Genomic DNA, 25,199 nt, shown 5'->3' with positions numbered 1-25,199 from the left:
GATCACTTGGCAGAAGGCGGTGAGAAGACTGTCAGAACAGTGCGCAGGTAAGAACAGAGACAGCTGCGATGGAGAAGTGGAAGTGGGGAGGCACGGGAGACTGGAGAGAGGTTTCTGAGTCAGGTACCGTGCCAACTGTCAGGGAGAGAAGCAGAAACTGACGCAGCCCCAGGAGCAGCTGCGGGAGGCGGAGAAGGGGGCGCGGCCGCGCAGCCCGAGCCGCCCACGGCTCCCGGCGCCGGGGGCGGGACCAGAGCACGCACGGCGGCGTGACGCAGGACCGCAGCTGGCCTCGTTCTGGCCGCCGCCGCCGCCGCCGCTTTGAGGCGGAGTAGGATGAGGCCCGCGGCCGCGGCTCCGGCGTCGGCAGGGGCAGCAGCAGCTGAGGCAGCAGCTGAGGCAGCCGCGACGGCCGCGCCCCCCCCTCCTGACCTGGATTAGGCCCAACAGCTCCGTGGCCGCCGCCGCCCCGCGGGGGGGCGGGGTGGGGAAGTGCTTCGTCTCCCCGCCCCCCCCCCCATTGCCGCCTCGCAAGAGGCAACCGCCGCGACCCCAGCGGAGCCCGCGGCCCAGCCTTGAGCCCCCAAGTCCGGGGGCTGGCATGAGCGGCCCTTCGGCGGCGCCGGGGGGCGGGGGAGCCGCCGCCGCTTGAGCCCCGGCCTGCTGTCCGACCCCACCTCGCTGACCGAGGCTGACCGCGAGCGTGCGAACGACCCCGTCACTGCTTTCTTCCTCCCCCAGATCACACATCCTAGCCCCGGAAGATGGGGAACTGCCTCAAATCCCCCACTTCGGATGACATCTCCCTGCTTCACGAGTCTCAGTCCGACCGGGCTAGTTTTGGCGAGGGGACGGAGCCGGATCAGGAGCCGCCGCCGCCATATCAGGTAGGGGAGGATGTGTGTTGGGGAGGAGGGGGTGCGAGGAGTAGTGGCAGCTCCTGGCCGAGGTTGAGGGGGCTTCGGGGCTGTCACTGCCCCTGGCCTCGGCAGGGCCTGGCCGCGGGGGCGTCGACCCCCTTAGGGCAGGGACTGAGGGTGATTGCTCCCCACTCCTAGAATAGGGGGGATCCTTCACCTCCGCTCAAGAACGGTGTGGGGATGGTATTCTGTCCTTGAGTTCTGGGATTATATCCCCTTGAGTATGTGATTCTATCCCCTTGGCCAGTGACTGGTGGTTCGCTTGTGGAATTTGGGAATGACATTTTTCTGCCTTTATGTCTAAATCGTGTAGTCTGAGCTGTGAGGTTTGGGGAATGGATTTCCTCATCGCGCCGCCAGCTGGATTATGGGTTCTGGATAGGTGGTTGGCCCCCACCCCATTTACATTGTCATGTATGATCATCCTCTCCCTGTACCCTGTGTGTTTATGTTAATTGGATCTGGTAGGTGTTCATTTCTTCTACATGAGAAAAGAGCTTCAAGTGGTGATTTTAGTCCAGCGACATCAAGAGTTAACTTGTTTATATATATCTGTGTATTAATTTTAACCCCTCCTCCTTTTGCTCCACCCCTATGACACACCTTTTAAACGCGCTGATTCAATAAAACTTGAGTATCTTGAACTTTGGAAACCTTTAAACCTGACTTAAATACCTTTTGTTACTCGCGGTTCTCCCTTTGTATCAAAGACTTGCTCCTAAACAGTTTCATTGCTTTTTGTACAGCAGTCATCAGTCCCATATATGTTTACACAATTAATAAAAAGCTAAGACCTCTTGAACTCAAAACAGATATGTAGATGTTATAATCCATAATATATATAAAAACCTTCCCTCTACTTTTCAGTTTTCAATGATACTGGCTAAAAACTTTTTTTCCACAGGGGCTTGGATAGTTAAGTGGCTTAATTTTTTTCCTGAATGGTTTAGTTTTCTAACTGGGCAGTCTTCCTTTGTTGTTTCATGTGGTGACATCATTATCTAGTGTTATTCTTTTCTCATTTCTTTGTAAACCAGTGTCTCATCACACCAGAAAAACCTGATCACATATGCTGGTTTTCTGAATAAAACCCTCAGGGTCCTTTCATATATACCAATAAAGTCCAGTCTTACTTGTGGCATATAGAAACCTCCATGATTTACATTCTGTATTCCAGGCCTGCCAGATAACACGAGTGTGTTCATATCTCTCTGCCTTTGCTCTAGTTGCTCCCTCTGCTAGGATTCCTTCCCCCAAGGTCGGCCAGGTGAACATCTAATCCTCTTTAAGGACTCAGCTCTCCTGTCACCTCTCCCAAGTCTCTATATTCTCCTCCCTCCCTCTGTGAATCCATCACTCAGTTGTTTGTGTACCACCCCCGCCCCCCACTTCTGTAAGCAGCACATATAACACTTGGATGTTATGTATGTTTTCATCATTAAGGCATTTCCCTCTTCCCCCAGTGTAAGCTGTTTGCGGTCACCTGTTATGCTGTTATATCCCCAGTATCTGGCTCATAGTAAATACTTGGTAACTTGTGGGATAAGTGAAGACTATAAGCCCTTGAGAACAAGGACTGTGTCCTCAGTGCTTCGTGAAATTACTGGTACTTAAGAGGCACTTAAATGTTGAATGAATTAATGAATTTGAATTCAGTACCATGTGTTGTAAGTTTACACACCTGTTTCTTCCAAAAATTGTCACAGGGAAGTCTTTTCATCTTTCTGAATCTTTGAAGCAAGAAAATTGTTTATATTTCACTCTTCGTTTCCTTCAAATACTATAGGACAGTATGCCTATTTCAGTTTCATGAGCAAATGTTTTTAGAGGTATGATTTTTATTTCAAAATCTCCTTCCATGCTCCCTAATCCCTTTCCAGGCAAATTGAATATCTTTTTTTTTTAAGATTTTATTTACTTATTTGACAGAGAGAGACATAGCGAGAGCAGGAACACAAGCAGGGGGAGTGGGAGAGGGAGAAGCAGGCTTCCCACGGAGCAGGGAGCCCGATGTGGGACTCGATCCCAGGACCCTGGGATCATGACCTGAGCCGAAGGCAGACGCTTAACAACTGAGCCACCCAGGCGCCCCAAATTGAATATCTTAATTGCCCTTTTTCTCTTACCCTTATGATAGATAATACAGTGTTAAGGATAACTTCTATAGAATTTTTGGACTTGTATTTGCTTTTTCCAGGAGGACTAGATGATAATGAGAAGTTTTTTGGTATCATGAAGGGACATTTTTTTGAAACATGTTATTTGTGACAGTGGGAGTTTTTGTGGTTGCCCTTTCCTGAAGTGAATGACCCAGATACTGATATGCAAATTTGGTATCAATTGAAAGAAAACTTTAAAGATGGGAGCATAAAAAGAAAAAGCTTTGTCCCCTCCCAAAGGAAATAAGATTTTTTAGGAATGGTTAATTTAAGTGATCTGAGAAATACCAGTCCAAGGGAATGATTTATATTTTCAGTGGACAGAAGTAGCATTTTTTTCTTCAAAAATAGTATGTAACTAAAAGAGCTACAGGAATAATAGCTTATTTCTTTAAAGAATAGTCTAAGCTGCAGTAGGATTTTTAAAAATTTCATAAAGGGAATAGCTGATTATACAGGAACACACTTAGAATTTTTCTGTAACGGGTAGCTAAAAGATGTCCTTTGTTTTTGTGTTGCATGATGTACATATATGCCAAGAGCTCTATATAATAAACTTCTAAGTTCCAGTTATTTCCTGTTAACAGGATCTGACAGATTATGCTTAAAAAGTAAACGCTGAGCCATTATGGCTAAAGTTTATAGGAAGTACCTGTGTTTCGTTAGTATCCTCCTAACTGGTCTCACTGTATTCACCCTTGCCTTCCGTATAGTCTGTTCTTTTTTTTTTTTTAAGATTTATTTATTTATTATTTGACAGAGAGAGACAGCGAGAGAAGGAACACAAGCAGGGGGGAGCGGGAGGGGGAGAAGCAGGCTTCCCGCTGAGCAGGGAGCCCGATGCAGGGCTCGATCCCAGGACCCCGGGATCATGACCTGAGCTGAAGGCAGACACCCAACCAACTGAGCCACCCAGGCGCCCCTCTATAGTCTGTTCTTAACCCAGCAGTCGTTCTGGTAAAACAGATCATGTCACTTGGCTCAACCTTCTATGGATCCTCATTTCATTCACAGTAAAAGCCAAATTCCTTAGTGTCCCATAAACCCTGCATAATCTATATACCCCCACACATACCTCTCCTGATGCGTCTCTTACTAACTTTTCTCCTTTCTAAAGGCATCCCTTTGGCCTCTCTGGCCGCCTTGTTCCTAGGATACTCCAGGACCTTTGCCCTGGTTGTTTTTATGCCTGGAGTACTTTCCCCAGGTATTACCGTGTCTGACTCCCTTACCTCCAAGTCTACTGAAATGACACCTTCATAAACCCTTTCTGAACACCCTATTTAAAATTACAACCTGCCCTAACACCCTGGAATTCTCCCTTACCCTGTTCTGTTTTTTTCCCCATAGCATTTATCACTTTCTAACACACTGTCTTATGTTTATTGCTTATTATCTGTCTTCTCCCATGAGGGCTAAGCTCCTTGAGGAAAGGAGTTTTTTTTAATTGTTGAACAGTACCTGGCACACATTAGACACTCAGTTATTGGTTGAATGAATGGATTTCTTTTAAATGAATTAATATATTTGAGGCCAATGCAATTATAATGTCTTGTAAGAACTATGCATATTCCTAGTGCCTTCTTTCCTTTATTATGGATCATTTTTAAGGAATCCTAAAAATCAAATTTCAGTAATATAGGAATTGGTTTAAAATAATTATAAAATTTAGGGTTTTTTTTTTAACTCTGTATATATTCTATAACAAAATGTTTACTTCATGAGAAAGTACTTGAATCCTTGTCCTTAAAGAAATGGGAGAGAAGAGGTTAGAGCTTTTCTTGAATTATAAGGTTAAATACAAAGAAATTGGGCACACCCTCTACTCTGTCCTTCCTGAATGTTTAAAAAGAATACAAAGGAAATCTGCCCATCAAGGGCAGTCTTAGAAGGGTTGTGAGAGGGAAGATAAACCATGAAAGGCTGGAGGATGAGGGTCCATAAGAGGAAAGGCCAACTGGTAGCCCAGTGCTGAAAGAAATATGTGAACAGGTTGAAGTACCTCAGTGGGGTACTGTCACTCTTAAGACCCCCCCTCCCCCATTTGTCATGCTAATTCAATAGTAGCACTTTGTTAAAAAGAGCTTAATATTCATTGAACAACAACAAAAGCCACTTTACAGTATTTCTGTGTGCTGTGTATATATTTATATAAATGCAAAGATTGGTATCTCAGTTTTGCAGTCATTATATAGTTTGAGATTTACTGATCTCTTCCTCCTGTCCTGTCCTTTGACTGTGATTAATTCATCTGGGATTTTAAAATCAAGAAAATAAGTTAATACTGCAGTGAGTGCAAGTGTAGCTCTGGTTTTGGAGTCAGATGGATCTGAGTTCAAATCCTGTTTGTCACTTACATGAAAAATATGAAGAGAGTTATTAGATGATAGATGTGTTTTGAGGAACTTCTTTCATGAATAACAAAACATTTTGGATATTTCAAATTGTGACTGAATAAAGCTTCAAGATACTTTAAAAAAAAAGACTCATTTTCCTATAGAACTCATTAAAAGTAATCCTCCTTTAAGTCTAGAATATAATAAAATACTTATTTTTAACTATTTAAAGCTGTAATAATACCTTGTTTTTCTGATAGCAATATGAAAAATTGAAGATTTTTTTAATGTATTACATTTTATCTCCCTTTTTGTTGGAAATTACTTAAATTGTATTTTGCATATATTCATCTTTATTAAATTATTTAACTTAAAAGTTTCCTTTGTGTGAAATTTTATCCCTCCCCTCTTAAAGTTCTGTCTTTTCATTAAGGTGCAGATCAGGTCCAACCTCTTTAATAAAGCCTCCCCTGACCATTTTAATTTTTGTTTGTAATATTTATCTGGAAATCATGTATTGCATGATTAATTAGCTTTTAGTGCTTTAACAATGATTTTTCCAGATTACAATTTCTTTAAAAATGAGAATGATGTGGGGGCCCTGGGGTGGCTCAGTCACTTGAGCATCCAACTCTTGTTTTCTGCAGAGGTCATGATCTCAGGATCATGAGATCGAGCCCCACTACAGGCTATGTGCTTGGTGGGGAGTCTACTTGAGATTTTCCCCCACTCTTGTGTGTGTACTTTCTCATAAATAAATAAATGAATCTTTTTAAAAAATGAGAATGATGTGTTAAGATTTTAAAAATATCTCAGTTGAGTGTAATGGCATCCTACACATTGTAGATCCTAGTGCCTAACTTAGAACTGTGCCTTCTCCCTCCTGTACTGTTAGCACCATGATTGAGGTCCTCATTACTTCTCCGGGTAACCTAATTGATGTCGCCTCTCTTCCCCATTCATTTCATTCCTCAATGCTAGATAAATCTCTCCAGATCAGATCCCTTGCCTCTTAATGCTTAGTGATTCTTCATGACTTATTACTGAAGATCTCTGTATTAGCAATCAGTCATGATCTGGCTCCTTATATACTTTTCCACCTTTTTGTAGTCTTTTTTTTTTTTTAAGATTTTATTTATTTGACAGAGAGAGACACAGCGAGAGAGGGAACACAAGCCCGGGAAGTGGGAGAGGGAGAAGCAGGCTTCCTGCAGAGCGGGGAGCCCGGTGTGGAGCTCAATCCCAGGACCCTGGGATCATGACCTGAGCCGAAGGCAGACGCTTAACGACTGAGCCACCCAGGCGCCCAGCTTTTTGTAGTCTTGTATACAACTTATACTCTAGTCAAATTGAACAGTTTGCTATATTCTATATATGCCTTCTGCTTTCCAGCCTCTGCCTTTGCTCTTCCGTTCCCATTGCCCAGAATTCTCTTCCCTTAATTATTCCTGGTATAAGTTCAGAGTTTCAAGGGCCAACTTATATGCCATGAATCCATTTCTGATTTCCCCCAATTTGAATAACATCTTAATATGAACTCCTTTAGCACTTTGTTTACCGTTCTTAGGACACTTTACCCTTCCTTGATTTTAATTATTTATAACAATGTCATATCTCCTCTGCTAGACTCCAACTCTGATGATTCAGCTCAGTAGTTTGCTAGAACTATTCTTTTCACATAACAGGCACTCAAATACTCGAATAAATGTGAAAATCAATTAATTGCATTTTTCTGTAAGAGTGTGAGATTTTATGGTTCTTGTTTCTATATAAATTGTTCCAGAATCCTGTGCTTTGGCCTGTGTACCATAAAGGATTCTGCTATTTTTCTCTCCCACATTATTTTCTGACTATTCATTTTTGTTCTGTTATTTATAAAGTATGTGAGCTTTTTCATTTGAGTTTGGTTTGTGTACTGTAGTTCAGCTTGCCTTTTTTTTTTTTTTTTTTTTTTAAAGATATTTGCTTATTTGTCACCATTGTTGCAGGGGTTATTTATACCCGAAACCCATTCTGGATGTCCTTTAATTAAGGCTGATTCTTTGCCATTAAGAATGTATGTACCTTTAAGAGTAGGACAGTCTGTCAGTGTTTAATTCTAGGGCTAATTATAGGGTAACTTGAGAAGATAAGGGTAATGAGTTACTTGGTGCATAAGATCTGAGAAGTTGACTTCCTTAAAATATTTTTTAGTTAGTACTTTCTAGAAATCTCCATATTTTATAAAATTTCGATTAAAATCTTAATACTTTAGGTAGAATGAAATTCTTTTAAAGATCTTAATCTTATTTGGCTTCTAAATAGAAAAACTGTCACAGAATGACTAGGTTCTCCCTGACATTTTTCTTCAACTTGTGCCACTTTTTCTCTTTTGTCTTGTGTCTTTACTGTGCCTTAGCCAAGTTAAATTCTATAAATGAGGAGGGGAATGAAAGGAAGATAATTGTAAATACAATTAAAATTATAGGTTATATTTGTCATCTTGCCTGGAGCCATTTCTGAATATAATTTCTATGTATAACCTTCGTTCGAGCAAAGAGTTAGGGATGATGTACTTCTTCCTGTATTCAAATAGATTATTAAAAAATAGGCTGTAACAAATTTATAGAAGTTGATTCCTTACCAGTAACTTTTAATACTGAATATAATAAATATTTATGATAGTAATATGCTCAGAATTCAGGATTTTTGCAGTTGTGATATAAATGAAGTGGTGGAGATACCAAGGACTTTAAGAGTGGAAATGTGAGTGAAAGATAGAAGGAAAAGCTGGCTAATAGACAGCCAGAGTGTGTGTTTTTAATGGCAAAAGATTGCTGCATGGAATTGAAAAAGTAAAGTGATTAGGGAGAACTAAATATATTCGGCTCTTGGATAATCTGCCTGACCTTTTGATACTGATATTCAATTTGGCTTTATGGTATGTTTTTGAAGTCTTCGAAGAGTTCCTTATTTTAACTGATCAAGAATACTTTTGAGTTCAATTGAATATGAATGCACATATACCTATCTTTTAATTAAATAGCCAACCTGGAGTGTGTTCCCAAAGGCCAGTTGAGTAATTATCTTGTTACTTAATCCAGAGAGCATACAGTAAATTAACTAAGGGATTTGAAAGTATGGGAATGAAAAAGTAGTCCTCCAGATATATTTGTTTCTTAATTTATTGAAAATTTTCTGAATTCTTATGAAACTGAATGGCTTTAAGAAGAGTAAGACTTTTATAACTGACACAACTAGTTAAAATTACATGTAATTTTGTATAACAGTGTAATTCTTATTTGTGGTGAAAAAAGCAGTTTATCATAAATTGAGTAAGTAAGACTTTAAGGATAGAAACCAGGATGCTCCATAACCAATTTCTCCTATCAGTCAGCAAGTTTGTTAGGCGCCAAGGGGAAAGGAAAATGAGCCCTTTACCCCTAAAGAGCTACTATTTTAGTTAAGGGAATGAGATTAATGTATATACATGAAGTGTTTATTAGTTTGGTATGAAATGGTATATAATTATTAAATTGCTGTAGACTTTTGAAATTGGGGGATCAATTTGTGACAGGGCAGTGAATCAGATTTACTTTTTAGCTTCTGAAGACGTTAAGTGAAGTCTTACATGAACATCAGTGTAAGGAAGGAATAGAAGCAAAAGAGCTGCCCTGATTAAACTATGAGTGGGGGAGCTTAGAGCCAAAAGAGTAATCAGTAGGTGAACATGAATTAGAGAGTTGTATAATCCTGTACATTAAAGTGTAATAATGTGTGTGTGTGTGTTTGTAAATAAACCTTACTGATTATGTACAATGAAGAGTATATCTTTAACAGTATAACTAGCAGTCTCTTAACTATATAGCCCAGTGAACTTTTACATATTATAATCACCATCAAGATATGGCCTATTTCCAACCCCCAGAGTCTTCCCCATACATCCTCCAACAGTCAATACCCCTTCCCCAAAGATAACCACTATTCTGACCTTATCACCATATATTTGTTTTGCCTTGTTTTGAACTTAAATAGAATAGTTTGTTCAACATTGTGAAATTCATTTATGTTGTATTTATGTAGCAGTAGTTTTTCATTGCTATACAGTATTCAATTGTATAAATACATTTTTACATATTTTTTTCCAATCCATTCTACTATTGATGTATATTTGGGTTCTGTTAGCTTTTGGCCGTATAAATCTGCTGTGACCTTTTTATGTACATAATATACATACTAATTTTGGGTACATAGTTTTTCCTGTAACATTTTATTACAGAAATTTTCAAAAATAGAAGTTGACAGAATTGTTTGAACACCCATATTCCTGCGAATTAGATTCTATACATTTTGCTGTATTTGTTTTGACACCTTATCAGTCCATCTTATTTGTTGATGCATTTCAAAATTGATAAATAGTTTTACAAAGTGGTTCCATCAACTTATACTCCTATCAGCAGTGTATGAGAATTCTGTTTGCTCTACATCCATACAACACTTGGTGTTACAAGTCTGTTTTATTTTAGACATTTTGATAAGTGTGTAGAAGTCTTTCATTGTGGTTTTAACTTGCCTTTCCCCCATGAGGAATGCATACCAATGTGCATACTACTATGTGGTCTTTTGTGATTGGCCTCTTTCACTTAGCATAATGTTTTCAGGATTCATCTGTGGTGTAGCATGTATTAGGACTTCATTCCTTTTTCTTGTGAAATATTCCATTGTATGAATCTACCACATTTTGTTTAGCCATTGTTCAGTTAATGAACTTTTGGTTTCTGCTTTTTGGCTGTTAGAATGCTGCTATGAACATTTGTGTACAAGTTTTTATATGGATGTATTTTCATTTCTCTTTGTTATACACCTACCGGTGGAATTGCCATGTCATGTAATTCCATGTTTAACCTTTTGAGGAACTACCAAACCATTTCCAAAGCACTTTCACCATTTTACACTCCCACCAGCAGTGCATAAGAGTTGCAGTTTCTGCACATTGTTGCCAAAACTTATTGTCTTATTATAGCCATCTTAGTGACTATAACGTGGTATCTCATTATGGTTTTGATTGCATTTCCCTAAAGACTAATAATGTTGAGCATCTTTTCATGTGCTTGTTGGCCATTTGTATATCTTCTTTGGAGAGGTATCTATTCAAATCCTTTACCTATTTTTAATTGGGTTGTCTTCATTATTGAGTTGCAAGAGTTCTTTATATAATCTAGTCCCTTGTAAGATACGACTTGCAAAAGTTTTCGCCCCTTTTGTGGGTTTTTTCCACCGTTTCACTGGTATTATTTGAAGCACAAAAGTTATTTTATGAAGTCCAATTTTTTTCTTTTGTCATTTGAGTTTTTGATGTTGTGTCTAAAAGTTTTGCCTGACCCACAGTCACAAAGATTTACTCTTCTGTTTTATTTCTGGTTCTCACATTTTAGGTACAGATCCATTTTGAGTTAATTTTTATGTAAGGAAGGCCCAAATTTATTCTTTTGCAAGTGACTATGCTATTGTTACAGAACCATTTGTTGAAAAGAGTATTTTTCCTCCATTGTCTTGGCATTCCTGCCCCAAATCAGTCATCCATAAGTGCAAGGATTTATTTCTGGACTCTTCAGTTATGTTCCATTGATTTTTTTTTTTTAAAGGTTTTATTCATTTTGTCAGAGACCGTGAGAGAGGGAACACAAGCAGGGGGAGTGGGAGAGGGAGAAGCAGGCTCCCCGCTGAGCAGGGAGCCCAATGCGGGGCTCTATCCCAGGGCCCTGGGATCATGACCTGAGCAGAAGGCAGATGCTTAATGACTGAGCCACCCAGGCACCCCTGTTCCATTGATTTTTATGTCTCTCCTTAATGCTAGTACTACACTAATTCTGTAATAAGTTTTGAAATCAGAAGTGTGAATTTTCCAACTTTGTTCTTACTCAACATTGTTTTGGCTATTCATAGTCCCTTTTAATTCCACATGAATTTTAGGATCAGCTGTCAATTTCTGTAAATAAGCCAGCTGGGATTTTGATGTGACCACTTGAACCTTTTTTGTTTAAATGAACCTACATTGAAACATCATTATTATCCACAGTCCATAGTTTTTATTAGGGTTCACTCTTTGTGTACACTCCGAGTTTGAATAAAGGTATAATGAGATAGATCCACCATTAATAGCATTCAGAATAGTTTCCCTGGCCTAAAAATCCTCTGTGCTTTACCTGTTCATCCCTCACTCCTCCTAACCCCTGGCAACTACTGATCCTTTTACTGTCACCATAGGTTTGCCTTTTCCAGAATGTCATATGGTTGGGATCCTACAGCATGAGGCCTTTACAGATTGTCTTCTTTCATTTAGTAATATGCAATTAAGGTTCCTCCATGTCTACCCATGGTGTGATAGCTCATTTCTTTTTGGCACTGAATAGTAATCTATTGTCTTGATATACCGCAGTTTATCCTTTCACCTACTAAAGGACATCTTGGTTGCTTCCAAATTTGGGCACTTATGAATAAAGCTGCCCTAAACATCCATGTGTAGGTTTTTGGGTGGACATAAGTCTTCACCTCCTTTAGGTAAATACCATGGAACACTGGATCGTATGTTGTAAGAGTTTGTTTAGTTTTGTAGGAAACTGCCAAACTGTCTTATAGTGGCTGTGCCACATTATATTCCCACCAGCGATAAGATTTCCTGTTGTTCCACATTTGATGTTGTCAGTGTTTTGGATTTTCCCATTTTAATAGGTGTATAGTGGTATGTTTCATTGGTTTTAATTTGTAGTTCGCAGTGCTTCTCAGTGTCAACCCCCTCACCCTTAGTGGGACAGGATGGCAAGAGGGAAATGAAGTTGCATATTTCCCTTCCTCCATGTGGTAGGCTAAAGCCAGTTGGATTTGAGTATTTCCATTTGTTCAGATAGGTTAGGCTCTGATAAAACCTCTACAGGTTGGCTCTGGCAAAGGTTTCTCCTGAGTGCAGGCCTCCTTTTCCCTACCCCTGTTAAAAGCATGAGGGGATTTTTCTCTTGATATTTACTATGAGGACCTGGTAGAGTTCTTGAAGATAGAGGTGGGGGCACTGCCCTAGAGTCTTAACTCAGAGACTTGTCCAAGCTGAACCTCCAGCAGTCTTATCAGTTACAGTTCAGGTTTTCCTACCCCAGCACTGGTTCTGCTCATGGGTTTCTGCTTTGGTAAGTTTTGATTTTCTGTATCCACTTGTCTGTTTCTCCCAATTTTTGGGTCAGCAGTTTCCCCTGTGACATCAGTTCTGTGACAGATAAAAAGAAGAGTTGTTCATTTTTGTTTGTTCATTTTTTTTTTCGTTGTTAGTGGAGTGGCAGTTTGTAAGCTCCTTACATGCCAGACCAGAAACTAGAAATTCTTAATTTTCATAATAATTCTATGGAAGTGAATATTATTCCATCTTCTAGATGAAGAAACAGCCTTAACAGCAGAGCCAGGCAGCTGTGAGATTTGAGTTTTAGACAGTAGAGGTAATTTGTACAGCATGGCAAAGGAATGGTGGAAGAATGAAACTGTAATAACACCAGATTTGGCTCAAAGGCAAATCATGGGAACATGGAGTCCATTTCTAGTAAAGTTAATCTGTCGGAAGAATGGGATATTGGAATGAAGTGGCTTTAACAGTGATAATTGAAGTAATGAGACTCCTTTATAATGAAGTGAGTCTTCTAAAAATATTTCGTAAATCATATAAAGGTAGGTTTCATATAGCACAACAGTGTTCTGCTAAATTGACAAAAATACCCCTGTGCTTAATATCTATTTTGTCATTAGAGGATAAGCAGCCCTGCCAACTCAGTGCAATATTGAAGGTAGCAAAGTGTGTTTGGTATCTACATGTCTTTTCTATCAACTGGTAATTCCCCTTCCTGTCTAACCTTTCTCAACCAAATCAATATAAGAAATGGCATATTCATCATCATTTGGTATTAAGGCACTAGCTCCTGTCTATTAATTGAGGCTAATTGCAGTAAAGTGTGGATGTGTTTTATTTAGTGTTATTTCCACTAGTCATTTGTATTCTGGTTTTTATTGTGGTGTTTTTTAAATGTGGAAGTAATAGAAGTAGATTTGGAGCAAAGTGGGCTCTGAAGCTGTGGGAACTAAGTAGTCCATTCAGGGTAATGGAGGAGCAAGGAGGTCCAGAAAACAGGTCTCTAAAATAAAGTAAAAAAAGAGATGGAGTAGTAAAATCACACAGGGGACTGTAATGGATCCAATGTAGAAAGTATAATTGCAGTTAGATTTAAGTAATACTGACCAGTTCAAACAGGGATTTATTTTGGATAAGTTTGGGGTAGAAAACTTTCTAAAATACATTATACATTTTTAGCATTTTTGTCAACATTTTTTTGTTCCAGTATACTTACCAAAGGTAGTAACAGTCTCTTACTGAGACTAACTCTCAACTGGGTCCTTTTTCATCAAACTTCACAACCCTCCCTTTGCATTGTCACTCCTTCCCCATAAATCACTGAAATATTGACTTCTGAGCAGACTTTCATCTCATTTTATTGATTCAGAATTATTAGATTAGTTTATTATACTCTGGAAATAATAGAGGGGTATCTCCAGAGTCTTGAATTATGTAGGACTATTTGTTATTGGGTGAAGCCTATTCTAATTTTAATTCTTGCACCTGCTTTTTTATCATTTTCCCCCCTCATTTTCTTTTCCCACTGTCAGATGGTTCTTCATCTGCTGTTAATGCATCTGCCCTTGCTGTGCCTCTCGTTCTGCATATTGGAAAGCCAGATAATCAAGCTTGTCATATTTCCTAGCAGCTGCCAGTAGAAAGATCCCAAATGCAGTACCTCTGACTAAAGCAGCATTTTTATTTGTGAATAAAGTATTTTGGAATTTGTATACATGGTACCTTTTTTTTTAAAAAAATTATTAAAATTTCCTTGGCTCAAATTTGCTTAAGTCAGTTAATTTTAGCATGAATTCCACATGCATATGAGAGTAGAAAAACTGAAAAAAAGAAGAAACCTTAAAGATTGAGGTAAGCTTATCAGTGTTTCATTTTTCACATATGCCTCTCCCTCTCCTCCCCAACTGTCTTTCATTCATTATCTGGAATTTTCTCTCCCTAGATTGTATTTCTCAAAATGCTTTTTATTTATCCCTTAAAACATGCTTTAATTAGCTATGACTTTTTATAAGCTCTAAATTCTTAAGCTCAGTGTAATCTTTGATGAATACCCTTTGGTCCCACAGATCCCTATAAGGTCATGGATAGAACTAACTGCATTTTAAGATAACTGATTTCCTTGGTAATCTTATGTATGTATTCAAAAACATCATCTGAGAAGTAGTCCATAACTTTCACCAGATTGCCAAAGGTTTCTGTGCCACAAAGATGGTTAAGAATCCCTGAGAGGCAGTCTCTAGTTGCAGGTCATGAGCTCATATCACTGCTGCCAGAAACCACAAAGCCTTTGGGGTTTGAGCCACAGAGTTCTGATAGGTGTGTGGTACAGGAATTCGGTTAAATTTTCTTGTTGCAACACTATTAGGTAAATTGTCAGACCTCATTTATGAAATGATGCCATTTTAAAATGGCTGTAATTCTGAAATCTATTAAATTAACTTGAAGTATAATTTCTTAAGTCATAGATGAGAAATTTTCATATCACAAGGAAAATGGCAGCATTATAATTTCAAAAATTGCTAAGAATATAGGCTTTCAAACATTTCTTGGCGCCTCAATAAAAAGTACATTTTATACCATGTTTCTGTTTATAAAACCAGAAACGAATTTCATAAAACAGTGTTGCCCTTGCATGTATTCTGTATATTTTATTTCATTTTCTAAAAAGTCTTTTGATCTTTAAAACTGATTTTATAACTCACAGTAGATTATGTCTGTTTAGAAAACATTCCAAGATGTAAAGCCAAAAAGATAATATTGTGAAATACATTAAAATATTTTGTATGTCCAGCATCTCAAACAAGATCGCTTAGGAATTCAAACATGGTCTGTAAAGCAGCATTTTAGAGAAGTGGGTACATGTTTGCACCCTGGGTGTGGTCATTAAGCTGACTGGTTCCGGGTCCTTTACATTTATTATCTTAAGGATTTTGGACTTTATCCTAAAGCAGTGGAACGCTAGCCACTAAAGGATTTTAAATGGAGTTATGGGTGAGATGATTATGTAAATTAGACTTGCATTTGAAAGATCTCTGAGAGCAAATAGGAAGGGGATAGTAGACAAGGGAAGACTAGTCAGGAAGCCCCTGTATTAGCTGATATTGTTGGGTAGGGTGTTGGCAATAGAGATGAAGAGTTATGAATGAATAGTGTTGATATTGAAGAAAAGCAATTTAGTAATGGATTATATGAAAAGAATGTATCCAGGATATTAGGATATAAAAAGAGCAAGAACAGGATGTATTGGGAGAAGACTGGTTGGCATATAGAAATAGGGCAATAATGGAATGTGGAATTGAAGGTGGATGAGTTTGTTTTAGTGAGAAGGAATTGATCATATTTATAAGCTGATGGGAAGGATCTAGTGAAAAAAGGTTGAATAGGGAAAGCAGCAAAAACCCACAGTGTAAGTTTTTTGAGAAGATGGAAGCAGATAGAATCCACATAAAGATAGAAGAATTGGCCTACATAAAAGAAAACAATTATGATTTTATGATTAAAATATATGATTATAGGGCGCCTGGGTGACTCAGTCGTTAAGCGTCTGCCTTCAGCTCAGGTCATGATCCCAGGGTCCTGGGATAGAGCCCCGCATCGGGCTCCCTGCTCCGCGGGAAGCCTGCTTCTCCCTCTCCTCCCCCTGCTTGTATTCCCTCTCTCGCTGTGTCTCTCTCTGTCAAATAAATAAATAAAATCTTTAAAAAAAAAAATTAAAAAATATATGATTATAACTAAAATTATGTTTAAATAATTAAGTGGTCCATTCATGTAGTCAAATTCTGTTAGAGTACAGATGAAAACATCTTATTTCTGTTTTGTAGCCACTCAGTTCTATATCCCATAGGCAACTATTGTTTTTTGTGGATCCAAGAGATTTTATACACATGCAAGCAAATACAGAAAGGGGTCCTTCCTGACCCCTTTACACAAAAAGCCCACTACACATACAATTCTGCACCTTGCTTTTTTTCATCTGTCAGTATATGAAAAGTTTTATTCTTCCCTAGGGCTGAATTAATTTTATGTAATATATTTAACCAGTTCCCTATTTGGTGGACATTTAGGTGGTTCTTTTACTTTTGATAGCACCTCTATTTTAATAAGATGGAAAGATTAACTGGAGATAGGTACACACGTGGGCAGGGGTGTAAGTTTGACTCTGGGACATCTAAGGGGCCTGAATTGATTTGAGTGCAGAATGAGGTGCTCTGTTTTGGGACCAGCAAATAGAAATGGAATATTTAGGGTTAAAGAGCTGATGTGTGGAGATTTGTATTTGGTCAAATGAGCAGGAATTCATTGAGGGAAATCTGATCCGGTCATGGAGGTGAAGAGTCACTGGACTAGAGTTGGAGACAACAGCCAGGAAAATTCCTGAAACTACATGTTTTGTCAGTTGAAAAGTCACTTTCAGAAGTTACCTTTTAATAGAGAATTAGGACTACTTTTGGTAGCTTCAAATGGGACCTCTCCATTCACCGTTAAATGGATCTAGCCCATCTAGAGGGCAAGAACTGTTTTGGGTTTAGAAACTGTAAGATATGACTGCGTAATTTGCAAAGCATTTCAGTTTTCTGTTTTTCAGTTCTAGACTTGTAATTTTAATCTAAAATAGAAACCTTGATTAAGCCTAAGTTGTTTGTTTGCAAAGTGACTGAAGACACCTTCAAAGTGGTTATAATTTTTTCAGCAACTTCAGGGTATCTGTGATGTCACTCACACTGGATACCAAGTATAAGATAAAAACATGAAACAGGAGACACCTGGGTGGCTCAGTTGGTTGGGCGTCTGCCTTTGGCTCAGGTCATGATCTCAGCATCCTGGGATAGAGTCCTGCGTTGGGCTCCCTGCTCAGGGAGGAGCCTGCTTTGCCCTCTGCCTGCCGCTCCCCCTGCTTGTGAGCTCTCTCTCTCTCTCTCTCTCTCTCTCTCTCACAAATAAATAAAATCTTAAAAAAAAAAAATTAAACAGTATAAAGTCATAGGTATGGTGCCAGAGGAGGGTTGAAGGGGGGAGGGAACTTGGTTAGTTGTTTGAGAGGGCTTCCTGAGTGTTCAGTTCTCAAATCAAGACTTCCCTTAACCCCATTATTTGAATTTTTCCCTCATATTCCTTCAGATGGTTTTTTCTCTTTCTATGGCAACCATCTTAAGTCCGTGTGTTTCTTAATCCTTTCTTTAATAACTCTTGAGAAGCTGTAAGCTACAAATCCTCTGTAGAAAGATGCACAGAATTTTGCATGCACTTTCAAGGAATGTATTTGCTCCCTTAAGCCTTGGACCTCAGATGAACAACCTCTGGTCTGTTATGTCTTAACTTCTGTTCTACCTTCTTTCATTGCCGCCTTCAATATATCTTGTCTACCACTGTCAAAATATAGCCTTTAGGTTCTACATCTTGCTCGATTCCTCAGTGTCCGCAATTTAATATAAAGGCCAAATATTTAAGAACATTTGTCCTCTACTTTTGGAGATTTGAATGGATGCGACAAGATCACACAGCTCTTTTCTAACACCAGACTGAACCAAATTTTCCTGACTTATGACACACAGCATATGTATGTACCTATCTCTCAGTTAATCTTTTGTTAAAATAGAGGTGCTATCAAAAGTACAAGTCATTGGGGCACCTGGGTGGCTCAGTCGGTTAAGCGGCTGCCTTCGGCTCGGGTCATGATCCCAGGGTCCTGGGATCGAGCCCTGCATCGGGCTCCCTGCTCGGCGGGAAGCCTGCTTCTCCCTCTCCCACTCCCCCTGCTTGTGTTCCCTCTCTCGCGTGTCTCTCTGTCAAATAAATAAATAAAATCTTTAAAAAAAAAAAAAAAGTACAAGTCATTGGATTTCATTACATAATTCTAAATCAAGAGTGGTTTGTGAACTTTAAAAATATTTTGAAGTTTGTTAACAATCCTTCTTGTTTTGTAGTTTTATACTTTAAGTGTAAAAAACAAAGTTAATTTCCACTGATTCGTATAACTTTGCATCCCAAGATGCATTGTTGAAACCAAATGTTGTTTAGGTAATATTCATATCTTACATGCAGGGAACTCTCAAATATATATATTTGACTGATTCACTATATCTTAATATAATGGAGTTAATACATGCTACAACACAGATGAACCTTGAATACATTATGCTAAGTGAAAGAAGCCAGACACAAAAAGGTCATATATTCTGTGATTCCATTTATAAGGTATATACAGAATAGTCAAGTCCATAGAAGCAGATGGTGGCCCTATGGTTGGAGAAGGGGGAATGGGTAGTACTACCTAATGGGTACAGAGTTTTATTTGGAGTGATTACAGTATTTTTGAAGTAGAGAGAGGTAGTGGATGCACAAGCGTTAATGTACTAAAGGTCACAGAATTGTTCTCTCTTTTTTTTTTAAGATTTTATTTATTTATTTGACAGAGACACAGTGAGAGAGGGAACATAAGCAGGGAGAGTGGGACAGGGAAGCAGGCTTCCCACGGAGCAGGGAGCCCGATGTGGGGCTTGATCCCAGGACCCTGGGATCATGACCTGAGCCGAAGGCAGACGCTTAACGACTGAGCCACCTAGGCACCCCGAATTGTTCTCTTTAAATTGGTTAATTTTATGTTACGTGAATTCACCTCCATTTTTAAAAAGTGGAATTAGACTCCACTGTGTACAAGTCATATTCTTAGCAGAATTAAATATACATTGCGAGCTGTCTCTTTTTTTTTAGCTTAAAAATTGGGTTTTTATAATTTTTTTAAAAAATTTATTTAAATAATCCCTACAGCCAATGCGGGGCTTGAACTCATGACTCTGAGATCGAGTTGCATGCTCCCCTGACTGAACCAGCCAGGCGCCTCTGTATTTTTTTTATTATTTATTTAAATTTAAATTCAGTTAATTAACATATAATGTATTATTGGTTTCAGAGGTACAGGTCTGTGATTCATCAGTCTTACACAATTCACAGTGCTCACCATAGCACATACCCTCCCTAATGTCCATCACCCAGCCACCCCATCCCTCCCACCCCCCTCCACTCCAGCAACCCTCAGTTTGTTTCCTGAGATTAAGAGTTTCTTACGGTTTATCTCCCTCTCTGGTTTCGTCTTGTTTCATTTTTCCCTCCCTTCCCCTATGATCCTCTGTCTTGTTTCTCAAATTCCTCATATCGGTGAGATCATATGATACATATCTTTCTCTGACTTATTTCGCTTAGCATAGTACCATCTAGATCTATCCACGTCATTGCAAATGGCAAGATTTCATTTTTTTGATGGCTGCATAATCCATTGTACATATATACCACATCTTTATCCATTCATCAGTCGATGGACATCTGGGCTCTTTCCATGGTTTGGCTATTGTGGATATTGCTGCTATAAACATTGGGGTGCACGTGCCCCTTCAGATCACTACATTTGTATCTTTGGGGTAAATACCCAGTAGTGCAATTGCTGGGTCGTAGGGTAGTTCTATTTTCAACTTTTTGAGGAACCTGCATACTGTTTTCCAGAGTGGCTGTACCAGCTTGCATTCCCACCAACAGTGTAAGAGGGTTCCCCTTTCTCTGCATTGCCAACATCTGGTTTCCTGAGTTGTTAATTTTAGCCATTCTGACTGGTGTGAGGTGGTATCTCATTGTGGTTTTGATTTGTATTGATTTGTATTTCCCTGATGCTGAGCGATGTTGAGCATTTTTTCATGTGTCTGTTGGCCATTTGGATGTCTTTGGAGAAATGTCTGTTCATATCTTCTACCCATTTCTTGATGGGATTATTTGTTCTTTGGGTGTTGAGTTTGATAAATTCTTCATAGATGTTGGATGCTAGCCCTTTATCTGATAAGTCATTTGCAAATATCTTCTCCCATGACTGTCCATTGTCTTTTGGTTTTATCGACTGTTTCCTTTACTGTGCAAAAGCTTTTTATCTTGATGAAGTACCAATAGTTCATTTTTGCCTTTGTTTCCCTTGCGTTTTGAGAGTGTGTCATGAAAGAAGTTGCTATGGCTGATGTCGAAGAGGTTACTTCCTCTGTTCTCCTCTAGGATTTTGATGGATTCCTGTCTCACATGTAGGTCTTTCATCCATTCTGAGTCTATTTTTTTGTGTGGTGTAAGGAAATGGTCCAGTTTTATTCTTCTGCATGTGGCTGTCCAATTTTCCCAACAATAAATACACATTGAAATGTTAACTATGGTTGCATTACAGTACTGAAAATATGAGTTAATTTTTATTTCTATGTAATCATATGTTGAAGAGACTGTCTTTTTTCCATTGGACATTCTTTCTTGCTTTGTCGAAGATCAGTTGACCGTAGAGTTGAGGATCCATTTCTGGGTTCTCTTCTGTTCCCTTGATCTATGTCTGGTTTTGTGCCAGTACCATACTGTCTTGATGATTACAGCTCTGTAATAGAGCTTCAAGTCCGGAATTGTGATGCCACCAGCTTTGGTTTTCGTTTTCAAAATTCTTCTGGCTATTCAGGGTCTTTTCTGGTTCCATACAAATTTTAGGATTACTTGTTCCAGCTCTGTGGAAAAAGTTGATGGTATTTTGATAGGGATTGCATTAAATGTGTAGATTGCTCTAGGTAGCATAGACATCGTCACAATATTTGTTCTTCCAATCCATGAGCATGGAACGTTTTTCCATTTCTTTGTGTCTTCCTCAATTTCATGAGTGTTCTATGGTTTTCTGAGTACAGATCCTTTGCCTCTTTGGTTAGGTTTATTCCTAGGTATGTTATGGTTTTGGGTGCAGTTGTAAATGGAATCGACTCCTTAATTTCTTCTGTTTCATTGTTAGTGTATAGAAATGCAACTGATTTCTGTGCATTGATTTATATCCTGCCAGGCACCCCTATAAATTAGACTTTGTAGCAGTAACTTTTAAAATTAGCTATTAGTGATACCAACTTTATAAAGTTTTCTTTTTATAATTGCAAATTAAACATGATAACATAGAAATAAAAATTAACTCATTTTCAGTACTTTATTGCAACCATGGTTAACATTTCAGTGTGTATTTATGATTCTTTCAAATGCAGATTTTTTAATGTATGTATAATGCATACATTATTCATACAAATGCATAATGTATGCATAATAACACACTAATATTTTTGCATCCTTTTACTTTTTAATATCACTTTATAAGCATTTTCTCATGTTGCCGCAGTCTTTAGAGCTCTAGTTTTTAAAAGCCATTAAATATTAAGTTTATATTATTCACCTGTATATTTGGGTTCTTGATTTTACAAGGTGAATTTCTTGATTCCTGGTGGTGGTAAAGGTAGGGGAGATGGTTGGATGTGTTCCTCATGTAGAAATTATGGGAAAAGTAGTGTGCTGTCAGTTTTAGTTTGAAAATAACGTGTAGGGGCGCTTGGGTGGCTCAGTTGTTAAGTGTCTGCCTTCGGCTCAGGTCATGATCCCGGGGTCCTGGGATCGAGGCCTGCATCGGGCTCCCTGCTCCGCGGGAAGCCTGCTTCTCCCTCTCCCACTCCCCCGCTTGTGTTCCCTCTCTCGCTGTGTCTCTCTCTGTCAAAAAAAAAACCTTTAATAAAAAAAAAGAAAATACTTGTAAATACCTGGCCATCTCTGTTTACATCACTGGATAACCTTGCTAGAACAATTTCACATTTGGTTTCTAAGATCAGTAATCTCTAGTAATCCTAACCTGTTTTATATTTCTACTGTTGAGGTCAGGTTAGGAATCTTTTTTTTGGGGGGGGGTGCATTACCAAGAGGACTTAAGCACTCTGTATTCCATGTTCTGCTAATCTCCATTTCTCTTACTAGTTAAAACAGTTTCCTGATGACCTGATTGTGGAATTGAACTTGAAAAATCCAAAGATTAAACCTGATTTTCCACTTTCAGATTTTTAGGTGCTGACACTTGGTATTTCATATAGTCTCAACATTGAGATCCAGGGCATTCTCTGTATCTGTTTCTAAAGAGGATCATTACAAGACAGCTAGAATTTTTGTTTCCTTTGTTAGGATATATTACATGAAACACATATGAACAATTAGAAGGCAAGTGTTAGGGATATGGTATTGAATAATGCATTAGAAAGTAGGAACTACCTATGTAGAAGCTGCAGCAACTGATAGGACTAGAGGATGTAGAAAATCTGTTTGGTCAGACTAATTTTAGGCATCCTCAAGACACCCTGGTTCCTTCAGATAAGCAGTCTTGTAAGATTCTTACTCCTTTCACCTGCACCCCAAAATATTTCACTAGGCTTCTAGGAAAAATCTCACATTAAAATGTAGGCCTTTTCAACTTTGAACACATGGTCCTGGGACACCTGCATGTCCACACAGAATGTAGTTGGACCCCCTTCTCACACCGTATACAAATATTGACTCAATTGTTCATGTACCTAAATGTAAGCTAAATCTGCACAGCTTTTAGAAAATATTGGAGTAAGTCTTCATGACCTTGGTTTTAAGTAAAGCCTTCTTAGATGTACCAAGAAGCAACAGTGACCCAAAAACATATAAGATGAACATCAGCAGAATTTAAAACTTGTGCTTTAGAGGATACCATCAGGAAAATGAAAAGACAACCCATAAAATGCAAGAAAATATTTGCAAATCATTTATCTGATAAGGGACTGTGTCCAGGATCTATAAAGAACTCCAAAGACAAAACCCAGTTTCAAAAAGACCAAGGGATCTGAATAGACATTTCTCCTAAGAAGAAATACAAATGAAAACCACTAGGGCGGCTATAATAATAATTAAAAAACAAAACAAGATTTGGTAATGATGTGGGAAAATTGGAACTCATACATACACTGCTGGTGGGACTGTAAAATGGTACAAGTACTTTTTTGTTGTTGTTTTTAACTTTTTTAATTTGGATTCCAGTATAAGTACAAGTACTTTGGAAAAGAATTTGGCAGTTCCTCAAAAGATTGAACGTAGTTGTCATGTGACCCACAGTACTCCTAGGTGTATACCCAAGAAACATGAAAATACATCCACACAGAAAGTTGTACACAAATGCTCATAGCAGCGTATTCATAATAGCTAAAAAGTGGAAACAACCAAGATGCCGATAAATGGCTAAACACATACAGCTGGTGGTGTGTAAATGCAATGAAATATTACTCAGTAATAAAAAGGAATGAAGATCTGATACATGGTACAACATGGGTAAATTTTGAAAACATGCTAAGTTTTAGGCCTCCAAAGACCACATTAGTATGATTTCATTTATATGAAATGCCCAGAGTAGTCAAATCAGTAGAAACAGAAAGCAGGTTAGTGGTTGCCTAGGGCTGGGGAATTTGGGAAAATGATGAATAACAGCTGATAGATAGCGTTCCGTTTGAGGATGATGAAAATGTTCTGAAATTGTGATGGTCACATAACTCTGAACATACTAAAACCAGTGAATTGTATACTTTAAATGAGTTAATTCTGTTGTGTGAATTATAGTTCAGTAAGTGTTATATTAAATGTAGGTCTTTATAGTGGTACTGTATTTCCTTAATGCTGGGATGTACTTTTAAAAACTTCGGTTTTTTGGGGAGCCTGGCTGGTTTAATTAGAGGAGCATGTGGCTCTTGATCTTGGGATTGTAGTTTAAGCCCTATGTTAGGTGTAGAGATTACTTAAATAAACTTAAAAAAAAATTTTTAAAAAACTTTTCAATGCTTTTTGAAATCAGAATGTGTATTTTAATGTGTACATTTAATGGACTGTCTTCCTTATAGCCTCAGAAACTTTGAGTCCAAGAAATAAACACTTTAAAGAATTCTGCAACATTCTTACAACTGAAGTTTAGCAGTCTTTGGAGGAAATTAATTTTTATTGGTGATGTTACCCCTGGTCCTTCAAAAAATAACCTTAAAAAAAAGAAGGGTGAGGGTATCTGTTAGAGAACTTAGTGCAGTAAATGCAATACCAGACTTCCTGAGCTCCAAAGCCAACTTTGGCTGCTACAGACTTACTCTTTTTGGAATTAATACCATTTTTTTAAGCTCTCATTTATTAACTCCTTCAAGGCTATGCATATTCTGCCTCTGGTTGGTTTTGCAAAGAATTCTTGGGCATATTACTCTTACCTTCCAGCTAGGAGTCTTATATTTGCATCTGCCATTTAAGAAAGAAGGACAGTTATTGAAATGTGTATTATTCATTGAACTGATAAGATTCAAAGATAGAATGCTTAAATGAGAAATTATAGTATTTTTTGTAGCACAGCAGTTGTACAACAATAACTCATGCACTAAGTCAGAGGAATAGCTCTTGGCCTACAACTATGCTGGAGATCTGCCCCACTGGTAAAAAAATTCTTTGTCAGTACTTGGGTGCCATTTCCCCTCTGGAAACCAGTTTGCTTGAGAAGAAAAAGGTAGCCCTAATTTAGGAAAGAAAATGGTGGTGGTGCTTATGAGACTCTTATTTTAGACAAAATTAACTTAGAGGAAAGATGCTGTATTTTAATGATACACATGGATTAGAAGCAGAAAGCTGTCAAGGAACCAAAGCAGCCACTCTCCTATTTCTTTTACTCAGGGGTTTCAGTGTTTTTTATTTGTGGGCTCTACTAATGTCTGCTTCACTCAGCATTTTTTTTTTTTTTAATTTTTATTTATTTGAGAGCGCGCAATCACAAGGGACAGAGGGACAAGCA

The 25,199-nt window shown here is 38.4% G+C and overlaps 1 protein-coding gene across 1 annotated transcript in view; it reads left to right on the top strand.

The window, feature by feature from the left end:
• The first annotated feature begins 291 nt into the window (after nt 1-291).
• RNF11 (ring finger protein 11) overlaps nt 292-25,199 on the top strand; it is a 39,597-nt gene continuing 14,689 nt past the window's right edge. Inside the window, exon 1 of the mRNA XM_036108430.2 lies at nt 292-887. Within this exon, the coding sequence (XP_035964323.1) occupies nt 765-887 (123 nt within the window). The 5' untranslated portion in view covers nt 292-764. The remainder of the gene's footprint in view (nt 888-25,199) is intronic.

The sequence above is a fragment of the Halichoerus grypus genome, chromosome 5 (assembly GCF_964656455.1).
Source record: "Halichoerus grypus chromosome 5, mHalGry1.hap1.1, whole genome shotgun sequence".
Classification (NCBI taxonomy): domain Eukaryota; kingdom Metazoa; phylum Chordata; class Mammalia; order Carnivora; family Phocidae; genus Halichoerus; species Halichoerus grypus.
Note: the sequence above shows the minus strand (reverse complement) of the source record. Positions and strands in the feature narration are given on the sequence as shown.